Source organism: Rutilus rutilus (assembly GCF_951802725.1).
Source record: "Rutilus rutilus genome assembly, chromosome: 15".
Lineage (NCBI taxonomy): Eukaryota > Metazoa > Chordata > Actinopteri > Cypriniformes > Leuciscidae > Rutilus > Rutilus rutilus.
In genome coordinates, this window is record NC_140220.1 from 5,487,744 (window position 1) to 5,507,102 (window position 19,359).

The 19,359-nt window shown below is 48.3% G+C and overlaps 1 protein-coding gene across 1 annotated transcript; it reads right to left on the reverse strand.

Moving 5' to 3' along the window:
* Nucleotides 1-3,547: 3,547 nt before the first annotated feature.
* Nucleotides 3,548-10,994, reverse strand: LOC311305603 (trace amine-associated receptor 13c-like; the record flags this gene model as incomplete). The annotated part of the gene is made up of 2 exons (XM_084433408.1): nt 3,548-3,985; nt 10,446-10,994. The coding sequence occupies 2 exons, from the start codon at nt 10,992-10,994 to the stop codon at nt 3,548-3,550; spliced, it is 987 nt and encodes a 328-aa protein (XP_084289534.1).
* Between the last annotated feature and the right edge of the window lie 8,365 nt (nt 10,995-19,359).

Here is a 19,359-nt window from a genome sequence, read left to right on the forward strand (position 1 = left end):
CAACCTACACAGCCTTTTATACACTTGACATGTTGACTCTTTCCGAGACTGGCGGCATCAAGGGAGAAGAACATACAGCTGGGAGATCAACTGATTCTGTTCATCCAGAAGAAAAGAGCTAAAGAGTGTCACATAGAACTAAATGTGGTTATAAAGCATATTAAGTGTTCTGCTATTCCAACAAATCTCCGTCTGAACACACAGCTAGTTTTCAAAGGCCTTCATTAGAGGAAGATGATCTTTGACCCCAGAATGTTGTAATTACAGCATCTACCAGCAGGGGCTGACCGAGCCACACTAAACAACCAAACCTTCACCTTGAGCTAAACTAGAGGTGGACAACATAAAAACACAGGACAGCATCTATAGAGTGGTACAGGTATGATGTAAATTTGTTGACCAAAACGCGGAAAAGAGTTTGCATTTTAGCACTTCCGGTTTTATCGTCCCGAAGTCAAAGGTTTTTTTGAATGGGGTTCAGTGGAATTGGTTAAATGGCTGTAATAAGGTCTGTGGTGAACACAAGCTCAATACACTTTCACATATTATTATACGACATAAAATACATCAGTGTTAAACCACTTGTGGTTTTTGTTAAAGCTGTCTTGAAAAATTCATAAAATTGTGTTCATCTGAAAATTATCTTGATGGACAAAACGTGTATCATAAACTTTTTTGTTGTTGTTGTTTTGATCATAGAGCTTGTTTTATGCGATAATCCGAAAGCCTGTGGAAAAAATCCTATTGGGTTTTTGTCAAAGGGAAATAGTGTGATGCCAGATAAGTCTCTAAGATGTCTGCTAAAAAGCGCTAAATCTGGAAAACATTTAAACATCTGATAAACGTTTTAAGCAGTTTTTAAATACATTCTAAATCATAAACATCTTAAAAAGACATTTTCTAAATGTCTATTTAACATCTGACAGGAAATGTCTTGAGACATTGCAGGTGAGCAAACACTCTAAAAAACACATCTTGCAGATATTAATAAGACATCAACGTCTCCATGATGTACGTGTGCTATCAGGGATTCCGGTTGGCCAACAAAGTAACGTCATACCTGCACATCTCTATAGGCCTTCTCTGTGTCTGTGTCTCTATGGTACGCATTATGATATCAGTGAGAAAAAAAATATTTGTTATGTTTTTCCTGCTTAAAATTTGACACTATAGCAATATCAATAAATATTATCATTATTTTTTTATTTATTTATTAATTATAAGTTTGTTGCCTCAAGGCAACATTGTACCACAATGGACAAATTGAAACATTTGACATTTTCATGAAGAAAAAAAATTATATATTTATTGAAAACATCAATTTATTTAACTAAACACTTGAACAAACATATTTATCAAGTTTTTATTAAATTACACATTTCATATTTAATAAAAAGTAACATTTATTATCCAGCTGTTGCCCTCAGGCAACATTGTACCATCGTGGAACGCAAGTACTACAAACCATTATATCATCAAGTTATCATATCAAAACATTAAAAAACATCAAAACATGCTGTGTCAAGGTAAAACATTTACAATCACTATAACATTATCCTAATATGAAGGCCAGAACTCAACAACAGCAAGATCAAACATTTGGAAGACCTCCCCGGCCGACCTAATGACCCGTGTGGGGTCCTCCAGGGGCCCGTCGGGAACCCCCCGAAATACGAGACCCCTACAAGTCCCACTAACCCTCTATTTGTCCGATTGCCCACTATAGTAGACAAATGTCCTGTTGACCCCACCGCCGGTCTCAAGCCACGCCCCCGTCCCACTAACCCACTATTTGTCCGATTGCCCACTGTAGTGGCCAAATGTCCCGTTGACCCTCCCTGACTTGTCCCAAGCCACGCCCCCATCCCACTAACCCACTATTTGTCCGATTGCCCACTGTAGTGGCCAAATGTCCCGTTGACCCTCCCTGACTTGTCCCAAGCCATGCCCCCGTCCCATGGACCCGCTATTTGTCCAATTGCCCACTATAGTGGCCAAATGTCCTGTTCACCCTGACCGGCTCCAAGCCATGCCCCTGTCCCACTAACCCATTTGTCCGATTGCCCACTATAGTAGGCACATGTCCCGCTGACCCCCCTGACCAGTCCCAAGCCACGCCCCTGTCCCACAAACCCACTATTTGTCCGATTACCCACTATAGAGGCCAAATACCCCATCGACCCCCGCTTACCACTCCCAAGCCACGCCCCTTTCCCACGAACCCACTATTTGTCCGATTACCCACTATAGTGGCCAAATAACCCGTCGAACCATGCCAAGTTTTCAGTTTGCAAAAATACAGATACATTTAGATAATTCAAACTCTTTTCCTTACAAATAAAATATAATTGTATTCATATGTAGTATGCCTGGCATGGCCTTATGTGATTCCATTATGGTACAATGTTGCCTCGAGGCAACAAGCAGTTTTATGTAATTTCCTATGATAAATTTGATGATATATAATGTAAAGTTTTTTGAAAATACTTCTTTACTTACCAATGAAGGTGACTCTGATTTTTTGTGGCTGATTATTTGGACAGAAATTAGTGAAAAATGCCCTTTTCAGTGGAGAAAATATGGAGCCATGTGACATGTGCACGTGTGTTGAAAGAGGGAACTAAATGTACCCCTGTGGGTCATGTGACCACTCTTTTGCATTTTCTTTGGTTAGTATTTGAGTTCCCCTCCCCTTAGAGAGCATTGAACAATTACATTTTATTATGTTTTTATAAAAAAAAGCTAAAATAGACTATGTTGCCTGGAGGCAACACCGTACCATAGAGGGTTAAGTTGCATTTTGAACATATTCCCCCGGTTTCACAGACAAGCCTTAAACTAGTTTTAGACTAAAATGCATGTTTGATCTGTTTTAACTGAAAGCAACTGCCACTGATATATCTTAAAATATGTCAGTGCCATTGTTTTGTCTTAAGATGCACACCAGTACTGTTTTGTCCTAAGGCAAATTTATAAAAGCAACTTAAATGCCCTGACTGAACTAAGGCCTAATCCTTGCTTAATCTAGTCCAGTCTGTGAAAAACCCGACCATTACGTTTTAAGATGTTATTTATTTTTTATATTATTTTATTTAAACTGTATTATATAGCCTACACATTGAAAATGTTTATTCTTACAATGTATATAGCCTAAACTAAACAAGAAAGAATCTGGACTTTAAACAGAAAAGATTCTAAACTTTTATATATACAATAGCTCTTATAGTATTCATTATTTCTTTGTGAACATTTAAAAATAACACAATATAAAATGCAGTCTGTATTGGCATATGCACAGCCGGCAACTGAGGTTTCAAATGCGATCACATGTACTCTGGGTTCATATTAGAGCCTGTTGCCAGAAAAGATCAATGTGTGATACTGATAACTGAACTGTATTTCGGCAATATTTGAGGAAATGATCAATAGCTGTTTTGTAGTCAAGACTCATGTTTAATATATTGTACATTAACCTAGACAAAGTATATATATGAAAAATAAACAACAGGAAAAAATAGGGGAAACATTTTGTCTTACATTCAATGACTTACTGCACATTCATCAGAGAGGAGTCTTCATTAAACACTTTAAATGTGAGAATTAATTTTAAGCTTTTCTGAAACCAAGGGTAAAATAAGGCGTAAATGATGGGATTAATGGTGGAGTTCAGATAGAAAAATATTGCAGCAACATCTCTGACATAAAAGAAGTCAGCTTTGTCATATGGAATCACTAATGAACAAATATAATATGGCAGTAAACACAGGAGAAACACAAAGACCAGAATCCCGAGAGATAATGCAGCTTTTCGCTCTGATTTGTCACTGACTCTGTTTTTAGAGGATTCTTTGCTGTTGTGAACCTGAAGGGCTCTTATAGCAGTCACATGTTTCCTAACAATGACAAAAACACGAGTGTATAATATTATGATTATGAGTGTACATGGCATAAGAAACACAACCAGGAGATCAATGAGGGATGAAACGTACTCGGTTACTAACGTAACCTCGGTTCTCTCTAGAGAGGGAACGAGTATTGCGTAAGCTAGCTTACGCTGCGGGAAAGTCTCCTTTCACGAGATACTGAAGCCAAAAATTATCCTAATTTTTTAAAACTTGTCAACGCAGTGCGGCAGCCTGCAGACCTAGGGCAAGCGAATCGCGTGCCCATTGGCTGCTCTGCGGCAACTGCAGCAGCCTATGGCTGAGCCTTGCGCGTGACGTCACGTCCAATGAGCGCGCTTGGCGCGCTTAGTGCGTCACAGCCCGTCATTAGGGGTGTGGCTTAGCGTATATAAGCAAGGAACAGAGGCTGCTTCGCTGGTTTCTGTCGCATGAAGCGAAAATGAGCTCGTGGCGAGAGCACGGCGGGTTACGCAATACTCGTTCCCTCTCTAGAGAGAACCGAGGTTACGTTAGTAACCGAGTACGTTCTCTTACGAGAGGTTCTCTCGTATTGCGTAAGCTAGCTTACGCTGCGGGAACACCTTTGTCAACGCCGTGCGCGCGCCCAGCATCCTGAATGAGTCCCATGGGGAGCCCAGGGAACGCGAAGCGGAGCTGGGCGGCCAAGATACCACAGTACACAAGCACATAATATGGGGCAGGGAGCGGCACAGCCGGTCCAACTAACACTTCCATATAGTGCAGCTCAACCAGTAGAGCTAAATCAGCAGCGTAGCCCGCGCACAGACAGTGGGCTGGCTTACGCGAGACTTAGACTGATAGCACTTTGGCCTGCAAGGCGGGAACTTCCAGGTTGTAAAACCTAACAAATGTGGAGGGGGAGGCCCAGCCTGCCGCTGCACAAATGTCATGAATGGGAATCCCACTGGACCACGCCCACGATGAGGCCATGCCTCTGGTGGAGTGTGCCCGAATGCCCAAGGGGCACTGCAGGTTTTTAGATGCGTAAGCAGCTGCGATAGCATCGACTATCCATCTGGACAGAGTGTGTTTCGAGGCGGCGAGACCCTTGGTGCGCCCACCAAACGAAACAAAAAGCTGCTCTGAACGCCTTAAGGCGGCGGAGCGCGAAATATAGCTTCTCAGCGCCCTAACTGGGCAGAGGAGGTGACTATCTGCCTCGCAGCCAGTATTCGGCAGGGCTGAAAGGGAAATGACCTGCGCTCTGAAGGGAGTGCCCAAAGTTTTTGGGACGTACCCATGCCTCGGTCTGAGAATAACTTTAGAGTCATTGGGTCCGAACTCGAGGCACGCAGCGTTAGTGGATAACGCGTGAAGGTCTCCCACACGTTTTACTGAAGACAGTGCTATCAGAAAAACGGTTTTGAGCGTGAGGTATTTCATATCCACAGTTTCTAAGGGTCCAAAGGGATGTGCTTTCAGTGCGTCTAAGACCAGTGAAAGATCCCACATAGGAACCGAAGGGGGTCGCGGGGGGTTCATCCTCCTCGCTCCTCTAAGGAAGCGGATGACAAACTCGTTCCTTCCTAATGTGCGGCCCGGCTCTGAAACAGAGAGCGCTGAAATGGCCGCGACATAGACTTTGAGCGTGGAGGGGGACCTGCCCGCGTCCAGTAGCTCTTGAAGGAAGCACAATACTTGCGAGACCCCACATGTCTGTGGATTGAGCCCTTTGGTAGTGCACCATTTGTTAAACACAGACCATTTAGACGTGTAGAGCCGCCTCGTGGAGGGGGCTCTAGATTGTATGATCGTGTTCATCACCCCTTCTGGTAGATCAGCATGTAATTGTTGAGGCTCCACGCATGCAGAGACCAGTGCTCTGGGTGGGGATGCCAAATCGAGCCGCGGGCTTGAGAGAGAAGGTCTCTCCGCACCGGAATCGGCCAAGGGGCTGAGTCTGCCAATTGTATGAGTTCCGGGAACCAAGCTTGGTTCTCCCAGAACGGGGCTATGAGGAGCACTGTGTGGCGCGCTTTCCTGACTCTCTCGATAACCTGAGGCAGCAGAGAGACTGGTGGAAAGGCATATAGCGGGCCGCTGGGCCAAGACTGGGCCAGCGCGTCCTCGCTCTTTGAAAAGAACGCTGGGCAGTGCGCGTTGTCTTTTGACGCAAAGAGGTCGACTTTCGCTCTGCCAAAGCGGCGCCACAGCGACTGGACTGTTTGGGGGTGTAGAGACCACTCCCCAGGGGGAACATTGTCCCTGGACAGTCTGTCGGGGCCCTCGTTCAGATGGCCAGGCACATGCGATGCTCTCAGAGAGCGCAGAGAGTGCTGAGCCCATACGAGGAGGCGTTCCGTCAGGGCGCAGAGTTGCTTTGATCTGACACCGCCCTGGCGGTTCACATAGGCCACTACTGAAGTGTTGTCCGTGCGGACTAGAACATGGTGACCATGGAGGAAAGGGAGGAAGTGCATGAGCGCTTTCTCGACCGCGAGCATCTCTAGACAGTTTATGTGTAGGAGATTCTCCTGGTCTGACCAGTGGCCAAAGACCGGTCTGCCTTCGAAGAGCGCTCCCCAACCTAGGTTGGACGCGTCTGTCGAGACAACTTTCCGGTGTGAAACCACTCCCATATTCACTCCTGTGTGATACCATTCGGCTGCTAGCCAGGGCTGCAGGGCTGAGACACAGACCTGAGTCACTCTGATTAGCGAGCCGCCGGTCGCCCAGGCTCGATGGGATACGCGCGTTCTCAGCCAGCGTTGAAGCGGGCGCATGCGCAGTAAACCCAGCTGAAGAACCGCTGCAGCTGAGGCCATATGCCCCAGAATGCGCTGGAATGCCTTCAGGGGAACCCGGTTGCCTTCTTTGAAGGATGCAGCGAGGCGCTGGATGCGGCGCGCGCGCTGCTCCGACAATCTGGCCGTCATCGCCACCGAGTCCAGTTCTATTCCGAGAAAGGAAATCGACTGCCGGGGCGAGAGCGAGCTCTTGGTCCAGTTGACCGCTAGACCCAGACCCTCCAGGTGGTCGAGTAACGCTGTTCTGTGAGACACAAGTTCTGTCTCTGACTGCGCTAGAACGAGCCAATCGTCCAAGTAGTTCAGAATTCGCATTCCCTGACTCCTCAGGGGAGCGAGAGCCGTGTCCATGCATTTCGTAAATGTACGGGGTGCTAAAGACAGGCCGAACGGCAGGACTGTGTATTGATAAGCTCGACCGTCGAAGGCGAATCTCAAAAATGGCCTGTGACGGGGAGTTATCTGGATCTGGAAATAAGCGTCTTTCAGATCGAGAGAGATAAACCAGTCTCCTGGGCGAATTTGCGCGAGGATCTGTCTGGTTGTAATCATCCTGAACGGCCGTCTCATGAGAGCCTTGTTCAGATGTCTCAGATCTAAAATAGGTCTTAATGCTCCGTCCTTCTTGGGAACGAGGAAGTAACGGCTGTAAAAGCCTGACTCGCTCAGGGAAGGATGTACCTGTTCTATGGCCCCTTTTCGCAGCAGCTTTGTTATCTCTGCTTGAAGCAGATGTGCTGTTTCCAAACTCACTTTCGTTTCCGTCTGCGCTAGAAAGCGCGGAGGGCGACGAGCAAATTGGAGCGAATAACCGTGTCTTATGGTGTTGAGCACCCATTCTGACGCGCCCTGAATAGCCTCCCATGCTTTTGCATGCATGGCTAGGGGTCGAATGGTCTCTGGGTTCAGATCGCCGCGTTGCGCGGGATGGGGAACCTGTATCAGAGAAGACGGGGCGGCGCGCGCGCCGCCGATGCTCGGACACGAGGGCAGAAGAACAGGGCTGGCCGACTGTGCAGAATTTAGTAGCTCGATCTCGGACGATGGAGCGTGAACTGCTGTCAAACATCCCAGGCGCGAGAGCGGCGTGGGGATTATGGTGTCTGAAAGTGGGCGCGCGTGCTCGTGAGCTGGCGCGGGATTTGCACTTATGACACGGCCAGTGTTTGGGGGCTTTATGAGGTTTGCAACCTGTCTGGCAGAGCGGGCAGTGGGCAGGTGTGAGCACAGGGCTGTGGGCACATTTCCTACACTTGATGCTCGAGCGGAAAGTTTCCGCTTTAAGAGATAGCGCTCTGGACGCGTTGCCATGGGAACCTGGTCTGTGTGAGGCAGTGAGCACACGGGAGTGGGCACTTTTTCTATACTTAATACCCCTGCGGCTTGAGCCGTGGCAAATTGAGGTAACTGAGTGACAGAGCGAGCAGCGAGTAGTTGTGAGCACGGAAGTGTGGGCACATTTACTACATTTAGAACTCGAGCGGTGTGTGGCCGCTTTATGAGAGAGCGCTCTGGGCGCGTTACCATGGGGATTGTACTTGTGTGAAGCAGTGAGCACATGGGTGTGGGCACATTTTCTACACTTAAAGCACTTATACTCTTTTTGAGATTTATCTGGGTCGCCGTGAAAACGGCGTTTGTGTGCAGGCGAGCGAGTGTTAATACTGGCTCGTTGGCTGCGGTGTGTGCTGCTGCAGTAGCCTGAACATAGGGGACTGACAGAGCTGTGCGTTTTGATGGCGGTCCGGCCGTAGCGGGACTCAACCATCTTTTCCTCCTTGCGGATGCTAGGAGGACTTCGCGGGCTCGGGCTTCAACACGATCTTGGGCCGCGGGCCCCGTGGGGGCGGCGGTCTGTGACGGCTGGTCGAGCGCGACCTGGGGCGATTGCCCTGGCGTCGCTGCGAAGCGCTGGGAGGCTTGGAAGAGCGCTGGTTAGAGCTGCGCACAGGAGGCTGAGTTTGAGGGCGGCCTGTGGCTGAGCTCGAACGGCGGGGCAGGAAGAGGTCCATAGCCTGCGAAGCCTTCTGTACTTCAGAGAACCGATCCACAATTCCGCTGACCGCAGGGCCAAAGAGGCCGGTGGGCGAGAGTGGTGCGTTGAGAAACACAGCGCGCTCTGACTCACTGTGACTCACTCACAGCTCTGTGTGAGGCCATGGATCTGCCGATGGCTTGAGCAGCGGTCTTGGTAGCGCGCAGCGCGAGATACGTAGCGCTGCGCAGATCGGTAAAGGCAGACTGATCCGAGCCCTTCTCGTCCAGTTCACGGAGGAGGTCGGCTTGAAGGATCTGAAGAATAGCCATTGAGTGCAGGGCGGAAGCAGCCTGGCCGGAGGCGGCGAAAGCGCGGCCGGCGAGAGCTGAGGTGGTCCTGCAGGCTTTAGACGGCAGGGCAGACTTTGAGCGCCATCTAGCAGACGGCGGGCAAAGGTGCGTTGCCACAGCATCCTCAACGGCGGGGATGCCGTTATAGCCGTTCTCGGCGGCTCCGTCCACCTGGGAGAGAGCCGAGGAGACTGGCGAGCGGAGTCTGGTGGAGAACGGAGCGTTCCAGGACTTAGAGAGCTCGGCGTGGAGCTCAGGCAGGAAGGGTGCTGACCTAGAGGCAGGCGCAGGGCGGCGGCTAGGCAGAAAAAACCCGTCGAGGCGATTGGGCTCCGGCTCCTTAGGTGGGGACCAATCCAGTCCCATTCTCTCGACCGCTAAAGTGAGGAGGCGGAGAAGCTCTGCGTCAACACTAGCGCGGGTTCGAGAAGACTCCAGAGTCGAGGGGGCGGAGCGGTGCGAGCCCGACCACTCCTCGCTGTCAGACGCGAGCAGAGAGCAGCTGTCAGCGGCATCATCTGCATCGTCCCCCAGGGCGACGGCAGTGCGGGCAGTGGCCGGCCGCTGCGCGTTGGAGAAGGGTGGGGGGGAAGGAGAGAGCGAGGCTCGCGGGAGAGGTTCCGGCGAGCGCTCAGCTGTAGCGTCCAGTTCCGGCGGCCTTTGAGAGCGACGTTTCTTCTTTCGTGGCCCGGAAGAAGCGGCCGGAGAAGATGGAGTTTCTTCAAGTTTAGCGAGTCGAGCCCGTAGGGTCGACATCGGTAACTCCTCACACTGTTCGCAGCCGCCCTCGGAGAGAGCGCGAACAGCGTGGTCAAAACCCAGGCAGAGAGCGCACAGCACGTGGCGGTCTCCGTCGCTGAGCGAGGCTCTGCACGAGCCACAGGATGTGCGAGGCATTTGAAACAACGCCTCGCGCTCTTTTAGATGCAAGTGTGTCGCGGAGGACACACACACACACAACACAGAGCAGAAAAGGATATATGTGCCGGATGGCGCAGCAGGCAGGGAAGGCTGAAGGCGGCGAGCGGCCGGCGTCCTCAGGCTGAGATCCTCGGCGTGCTGGTCGCTGGATTCAACGGCGGCTTCCTCGGAGATCAGCGATGCGAAGAGCTTCGCTGAAGAGACAGAAATCAGCGAAGCAGCCTCTGTTCCTTGCTTATATACGCTAAGCCACACCCCTAATGACGGGCTGTGACGCACTAAGCGCGCCAAGCGCGCTCATTGGACGTGACGTCACGCGCAAGGCTCAGCCATAGGCTGCTGCAGTTGCCGCAGAGCAGCCAATGGGCACGCGATTCGCTTGCCCTAGGTCTGCAGGCTGCCGCACTGCGTTGACAAGTTTTAAAAAATTAGGATAATTTTTGGCTTCAGTATCTCGTGAAAGGAGACTTTCCCGCAGCGTAAGCTAGCTTACGCAATACGAGAGAACCTCTCGTAAGAGAACCCCATCTATAGTATAAACACATTCTCCTGGACACATGACAGTGAAGTTTCCATTAATGAAGAGCAGAGTGAAGTTATAAAGGAGTGAAAACAGCCAGTTAAATAAAGTTGCTATGCAGATCACATTGGGAGAGATTTTCTCTGAGTAAAAAAAAGGAGAATGTAAAGCCAAAAAACGATCAACTGCTATTAGAGCCACAGTGTGAACAGACACGCTTGTTGCTTGAAAAGTCACGAAATTGAAAACTGAGCACATCTCTAGTCCAGAAATCCAACATGCCTCAATCAGCAAAATCAAATGAAATGGAATCACAAAAAGTCCTGTAAGGAGATCAGACGCAGCTAAAGAGAGGATGAGGATGTTAGCAGGAGTGTGGAGCTGCTTGAAGTGACTAACAGAGATGATGACCAGCAGGTTTCCACACACGGTCAGAAGAGCCACAGCTGCTGCGGCCACATACAGAATCACATAGACAGAGAAAGAAGCAGATCTCTCTGGACAGGAATATTCCTGACAGTCATCAGTTTGGTTCATTGCTGTAAGATTCATTTTAAAGTACTTGGAAGAATCATCTAAACATCATCTAACCCCCTCTGACTTCCTTAATATAACCACATGCGTAACCACAGATAAAAGATATCTGAAGATGCTATCATCCAGGTGGATGCTGCACATTGGTGGTGGTTGAGGAGATTCCCCCTTCTATGTAAAGCGTTTTGAGTACCTAGAAAAACGCTATATAAATGTAACGAATTATAATTATTTGTCTCTCCAGCAACTCTGAACTGCTCCTCACCGAAACACAGTCAGTCCTGGAGGCTCCACAATAAAGACGTTCTACAATCTATGTTGCCTTTTATACACTTGACATGTTGACTCTTTCCAAGATCAGCACCATCAAGGGAGAAGAACATACAGCTGGGAGATCAACTGATTTAGAAAAGTTTGATACAAAAACATAGATGGGCTTATACAGGCTATAAATGTATAAGATCAAATACTTCTAATCTTTAAATCCTGATGTATGTAATCATCGCTGTGTTCAAATATGCCTATACTTTCCTTTAAAATACTATGTGAAAAGTTCCTTAACTTAACTTTATTATCACATGAGGCCACAAGAGAAGATTTGTAAATGGGAGAGAAGCAGCATGCATATAGAGTAAGACACAACATTCATGGTGGATGTAATATGTCTGGATTGTGTTCACGCAAACACAGCTACTTTAGTAAACATCTTTTATGGTCATAAAGTATGTGCTTCATTGTAGCCTACCTCTGACAGTACGTGATTATTTTTGGAGAAGTAATTCATTAAGCCTATTTGTTTAAAATATCTAGGTGTACTGATTGTAGAACTGGAACAGCTAAAGCCTAGTTCACACTACATGACTTTAAAACGTCGGGCTGAACTGTGCAGTTCACACTACATGACTTGCTCTCTGTGAAATCAGGAGTGTTCAAGTTGTTGAGCTGTTCACACCACACGACACAACGTGATTGATCCACAACAGGAGGTAACGCACTACACGAGTTGACAACAACTCTGTCACCCAACGATTCTATCTTGTCTACAAACCACGTTTTGTCACGAAAAATCACGCGATAAACGAACCGGAAATGACGCGAAACAGCGCAGTAAAAAGATTTAATTTACATTTCAACCTATAACATAATGTAAAAATAACATTTTGCTCACCTGGCTGTTTGAGAGCGTTTGTAATTTCCGTCCACCTTTTCTCTTTCTCGGAGCGGTTGTGGTACATCTCATGTCCAACATCATAAAGGCATTCATGCTCCTGCCACAGTTCAATTAAATTTTGCTCCAAATCCTGAGTCCTTTCTTGACGACATGTTGCTCATCTTTCTGTAAACTCGTCTTCTTCTTCTGTGTTTCTTTGAAAACCGAGTATTTACCCGGTGACCTCAACCCATGCCTTGCTCTGATTGGCTGTAGCTCATGACATCAGTGAGGTTGAGTCGGCCGACAGCTCTGGATATCTAGCATGCTAGATATTTTTCTGGGCTCGGCGACGCGTCTGCGAGCGTCTTTGATGCGTTGTTGGCTCTTTCATACTAACAGATTGGCGAGCGTTCATCGCCCGCTAATCCCCCGCGATTTGCACGCGATAACACCCCGACCTGTCGGCAAGCTCAACGATTTGCAAATCGGGCTTAAATCGGGCTTAAAATCATGTAGTGTGAACTAGGCTTTAGTGATTCTGCAAAAATATAAATGATTTCTGAGTAACAATTAAAAATAAAATACAAAAATACAAAATGACAAAAAATACAGCCTGTATGGCCGAAATGCACAGGCAGCAAATTGGAGGTTTGAAATATGATCACGTGTCTAAACGTACTCGGTTACTATAGTAACCTCGGTTCCCTGAGAGTAAGGGAACGAGTATTGTGTTGCTATACGCAGTGGGGAAACTCCTTTTCCTCGATAATACTGAAGCCTAAAATGTAAAACGCATTTGCAGCTGCACAGCTAGCACAGTGAGTGTCTGGCTCACTCATTGGCTGTGCTGCGACGTGTGTGCCTATGAGCTAGCAGCGTGCCAACACACGTCAGAGACCGCCAAAATAGGCCGTGGCAAGTCTATATTAGAGCCCAAATTCGCCATTATAGCAGGTTTAAATCGACTGAAGCGACAACTTTGCCATGTTACTATAGTGCGGCCGGCTACGCAATACTCGTTCCCTTACTCTCAAGGAACCGAGGTTACGATAGTAACCGAGTACGTTCCCTTTCGAGAACGGTCACTTCGTATTGCGTAGCTATACGCAGTGGGGACGCCATGTAAAACTCTGCACCATAAGTAACTGGTTGCCTACTGCAGCTCAGGACTCCTGAGCTCACAGAAACAAGCCAGAATCCAAAGTATATATATTGGAAAAGACCGGACACTGTCGGGTCTAATAATATATAAAGGGCCCTATCTTGCATCCAGCGCAATTGACTTTGTACACCGATGCATGTATCATTTACGCACGTCGGTAAATTAGGGAATGAACTTGCGCTCCCGGGGGCGGTTCAGCGAAAAGAGGAGGTGTGTTCCCGGCGCAAACGTTCCCTGGTGCTATTTTGCAGTTCCAGAAAACAATTCCGCCACAGACCAGGAAAAACCTAGTCTTAAGTCAGTGGCGCGTTATTCAGACGCTATTTTAAGGGCGCGTGCTTGGCCATAATGTAGCGTGTGCACAACGTGCATACACTTTGCTTCTCTCATTTACACAGATGCAGCAGTTACCATTTTTGCAAACCATACATAATTACAAGGAAAAATATTCCCACGAGGGAAATCATTGTGGTGTCCATGAAGATGTGAAAAAATAGGCATAAATCTAGCTTACACATTTACCCAAATTATTATACGCCTGTTTAACTGAAGCTTATATAGGTGGGTTTCTCCCATCCCCATACAATGTCACTTCTCTGTCTTTTACGGGCCTGACGAGAACGTCGGTCTCCTCGGCTGTGAACTGCTCCTGGCGTGCGCCTGGCAAATCCGCCGTTATAATAGCAATCTGCCATGGAACAAGCGCGCCTGCTTTTAAAGGGAATGTGAGATGACGCTCTGATTGGTTTATTTCACGTTATGCCCAAACCACACCTATGAGTAATGTAGCTACTTCAGACCAACCCATTTTAGATTTGCGTTGGGCGCAAGAGTCATTTATCCCGCCGGTATAATAGCAACAGCGCCCGAGATCCGCCCACAAAGTTAGTTGCGTTTCGCGTTTGATACTTGCGTTTCAGATCGTTAAAATAGGGCCCATAATGTCAGTAATCTCAAACCCAACATAATATACCAATAAGACCGGACACCGTCGGGTCTGTTAAGTACAGAGGTATCAGAACCGGCCAAAGGCGGGTTTTATAATAATAATGGATAATGTGCTTATGAACAGTGACATGACACGTAGATAAGACCAGACACTGTCGGGTCTTAATCATACCGAAAGGACCATCGCCTGCAGGGAAGGTACCTCCATGTTAAAGAACCTCATAAATGTGGACGGCGAGGACCAGCCGGCCGCCGCACAAATGTCCTGAATAGGAAACCCAGAGGACCAAGCCCATGACGAAGCCATGCCTCTTAGAACAACTCTAATGCCGTTTAGAACAACTCTAAACGGCGTTGAGAGCACTTTGGGTACATAGCCATGTCTGGGTTTGAGTGTGACTTTAGAGTCACCAAATCCAAACTCCAAACAGGAGGGGCTCACAGAGAGCTCCTGCAGATCCCCCACTCGCTTGATAGATGCCAGTACCAGCAGGAGAGCAGTCTTTAGCGAGAGAGGTTTAAGATCAACCGACTGGAGCGGTTCAAATGGTGGTCTCTTCAGGGCCCCAAGGACCGTGGAGAGGTTCCATGACGGCACAGACGGAGGTCTGGAGGGGTTCATCCTCCTGGCTCCTTTTAGAAACTGTACCACCAAGTTGTTTCTTCCTAGCGATTGGCCAGCCACCGGAGCATGATGAGCTGCAATGGCTGCCACATAAACTTTGAGTGTGGACGGGGAATGGCCCGCGTCCAACAACGCTTGTAGAAAGGAGAGTACCACTGATACCTCGCATGACCTGGGTTCAAAGAGTTTGTCCGAGCACCAGCTGGAGAACACTGACCACTTCAGAGCATAGAGGCGCCTGGTAGACGGGGCCCTAGCCTCAGTGATTGTGTTCAGGACCTTCTCAGGGAGGTCCCTGGGTACCCGTTGAGGGCCCACACATAAGTCTTATGTGCTTCGGTGTACCTCTTCGAAAATCCCTTCACCGCCGGGCCGAAGAGGCCGGAGCTAGAGACGGGGGCGTCAAGGAACACAGGTTCAGCCAGAGGTGGCGCTCGAGCACGACCAGGCTAGCCATGCTATCTTCCCGATAGCCTGCGCTGTAGCTTTGGTAGCACGCAAAGCTAAGTCCGTGGCGCTTCAAAGGTCCCGGAAGGCCTCAGGGTCCGGGCCAGCCTCGTCCATCGTCTGGAGGAGTTTGGCCTGGTAAACCTGCAGCACCGCCATCGTGTGTAGGGCCGAAGCAGCCTGGCCGGAGGTGGAGTAAGCACGTCCAGCGAGGTGTTCCGGCATGGCTTAGTTGGGTGAACAGCTCTAGTTCTCCAGCTAGCAGCGGTGTGTGGGCAAAGATGAGCGGCCACAGCCTCTTCGAGGGGCGGCAACAACTCGTAGCCCTTTTCTGCCGCGTCGTCCACAGAGGAAAGTGTTGTGGAAATCGAAGAACCCACGCGTGCAGAGTAAGGAGCGCGCCACGCTTTCGTTAGTTCTTCAGTTCACACAGAAAACTAGGTCACAGTGGAAATACAATGAAACAGAACATAGCTATAACAGAAGCTCCCCCTCCCGGAAAGCGTGGTCTCGCGCTGTAAAGAGTATATCAGAGAAGGAAGGGAGGGGGCTCTGGAAGAGGACTAGGAGCTGGAGAGGGGCTGAACTTCATATAGCGCTGTGCAGATCAATCGCCCGCCGACTTGAAGTAGTGCATGCCGGTTTGAAATGATGTGTTTCTGACTTGAGACAGCGCCGATGCCACGTGACTGTGGCGTATGCCATCAAAGTGCCGCGAGAGCGTTCCGAGAGCCGCTGGCTGATTCAATGGCTGCGGAGCTTCTCCAGAACGGCTGCATGAGTTCAGATGACGACACAGCTGATCCACGATTGGCCGAATCCATCGCATGGCAACGTGTTTATTCGACACCTTCAGTTCCACTAATGTTCACAAATCTGTTTTTTATAACAGTAGGCTGATGTTGAACTTTATTCTTGTACAAACAGACGCTGTATTAAGTAGTGCATAAAGTATTAAATAGAAAAGTATCTGAAATGTCTGTGTATTTGTCAAATATTGCATTTATTTCACTTCAGCTGTGGTAAAGTATCTAAACACCACGTGAGTATCCACTACGGGAAGCAGAAAGTGTCCGACTTCACGTCTCCGTTTTCCGCTCCTGCCCGCCTGCATGCGTCGAACACAAAAGTCCAAGGGGGAGTGGAGGGTGGGAGGAGCCAAGAGGGACCCCGGAGCAGGAGGAGCTTGATGTTGGTCCAGAGACCAGCCAGGGCGAGGCCCCAGGGCAGAGTCGCAGGTGGGAGAGCCATGGTGGAGATGACTTGATGGAGGATGACCGACGAAGATGCAGCCACCAAAGATGGAAACACTGGCGGAGCCAATGAGCTGGGCTGGGTGCAGCTGGTAAACTGAAGATGCTGGACAGATCTTTACAGCGTGTTGGAGATGCAGAGGGGATGAAGGACACCAGCGATGAAGCAGTGATTTGAAATCACTGAGGTGTTCACATAACATGCAGTTAGATTACAACCTTTAAACAATATAACGTCACATATAAACTTTTTTGTAGTTAAGACTTTGTAGACTTTGGGCCCTATCTTACACCCGGCGCAATGCAGCGCCAAGCATGAGTACGTTTTAGCCTGACGCAGTTATCATTTTCACGTCCTGGGAGGTTACTGAGCGCGACGAGCCGGTCCCCAGTCTCTCTGAGCGGGAGCGCGACTCGCCACACTCTGCTTCTTAACCTTCCTAGATTTTGAAGGACCGGGGAGAGGTTGGGTGGCCGATGGCCCCTGCCCTTGAGTGCGGCGAGGAAGAAACTGGACAAATGCTTCCTCGTGTTTCTTAACTTCTCTAAATCTGGTGACTATGGAGTTAACTGCATCACCAAATAAACCAGAGGGGGAGATCGGGGCGTCAAGTAAAAAGACTCTCTCTTTGTCTTTGATGCCAGACAGATTGACCCACAGATGCCTCTCCGTGCTCACCAAAGCAGACATTGAATGGCCGATGACGCGGGCCGTTTGCTTGGTGGCACGAAGAGACAGGTCTGTGGCTCTGCGAAGCTCAGTGAAAGCTTCCTCATCAATAGTCCCCCCCGCACTCAAATCCTTCAAGAGGTCAGCCTGGTATGCCTGTAACACCACCATGGCGTGCAGCGCAGCACCAGCCTGACCTGCAGCTTGGTAAGCTTTACCCACGAGATCCGACGTTGTTCTACACGGCTTCGAGGGGAGGGTAGGTTTCTTCAGCGAAGATGCAGACCCAGGCGAGAGATAGCTCGCGAGCGTCTCTTCAACCTGGGGCATCTTCGCATACCCACTTGACTTCGCACCCACGATAGTCAAAAAAATGGACGTCGAAGACACGAAGATACGCGAGGTATATGGTTTACTCCATGATTTAGATAGTTCATCATGGAGGTCCTCGAAAAAGGGGAGAGACTGATGTTGTGGTCCCTCCCCCTTGCCACCGGACAGAAACCTATCCTCTAGCTCAGTGGTTCCCAAACTTTTTGAAAGCATGGCACCCCTTTGTAGTGTTTTTTTTTCCACGGCACCCCAACCCAATTAAACTAAACGAACATATGTACATACATATATACAATTATATCCAGATGAGCAAACAACAAATGAAGCATAAACAGCAGCATGAATTTATTATGAATGCATCACAACAGACATAATATGAGGCGAAACAACCCCTTCAGATGAATCATCTGTCCATTTATAACTGGACACACGTCGACTGATTTTAACCAATTAGGCTACTGTATGTGAGAATCATTGGAACAAAACAGATTTAAAGATACTTAACTCTTTAAATAATAATAAACAACTCCAAATAATTTTTTCTTTAGTTCCTCGTTTGCTTTGTTCAAACCTGACCTTATAACTTATAACTTAAAAAATAAAATATCTTTGCATGGAACTGTCGCGGGCATTTTAATGGGATACATGTGCCTGCTTTTGCGAGCACAGCCTCTTGATACGGGGGTTGATTGAGGATAGTGCAACTCGTAGATCGTGCTCCACTGACAGGCGCTGCCATTTTTTGTTTTTCAAGTATGCCAGGGATGAGAACGCTAGCTCGCACAAGTAAGAGGTTGAAAACGGCAACAGCACATTGACGGCGCATTCTGAGATAGATGGGTATTCGTGTCCCACATGCAGCCAAAATTCATCTGAAGACATTTCTCCAAATTTAAATTTTAAAGTGCGATCCATAAGAAGTTCCGCCAGTTCTTCTTGCGATTTGATTGGCAACATCTTTGCCGATTCTGATGAGAGAGGGTTAAAGGGGTCACGGATCCAGTCAAAGTTTTCATTATCAGCGCCAGCGGGGAAGTAAACCTCAAACCTTTCCTGTAGCGTCTTCAGATGTGCAGCTATAGATTTGAATAGAACTGGAGTCTTGCGAGCGGGGTCCTCTGCTGTTAAGGGAAACATGTCAATGTTTTTATTTTTCAGAATTTCTTGCCACAGCTTGAGTTTGGCCTTGAAACCGTTAAGTTTGTCTGTTGCTGTTAAAATGTTTTCTTTCGTTCCTTGCATCTTTGTGTTAAGCTCATTTAAGTGACTAAAAATGTCTGCGAGGTATGCAATCTTAGCCCACCACGAGTCGTTGTTGATCAGTTCTTTGTGGGGTATGTCGTGCTCAGTTGAAAACTGCCTGAGTTCATCTCGAAGCTCATAGACACGGGAAAGCACCTTGCCCCGTGACAGCCAGCGCACCTCCTTATGCAGCAGCAGACTCTGATGCTCAGACCCCATTTCATTGCACAGTATGTTAAACAATCGGGACTTCAATGGTCGTGACTTAATGTAGTTAATTTTGACAGCTTGTTCTAATGCTACAGTCAGGTCTGGGGGCATTGCTTTTGCGACGAGTGCTTTGCGGTGCAGCATGCAGTGGGTAATCTGCACATCTGGGTTTTGGTTCTTCACCATAGTTACCAGTCCTTTTACTTTTCCAGTCATAGATGCAGCTCCATCTGTGCAAATACTATGACACATGCCCCAGTTTAGACCACATTCTTTCAAGTACGTATCGATGACAATAAACATTTCTTCCCCTGTTGCACGACTTGATAGTTCTTTGCAG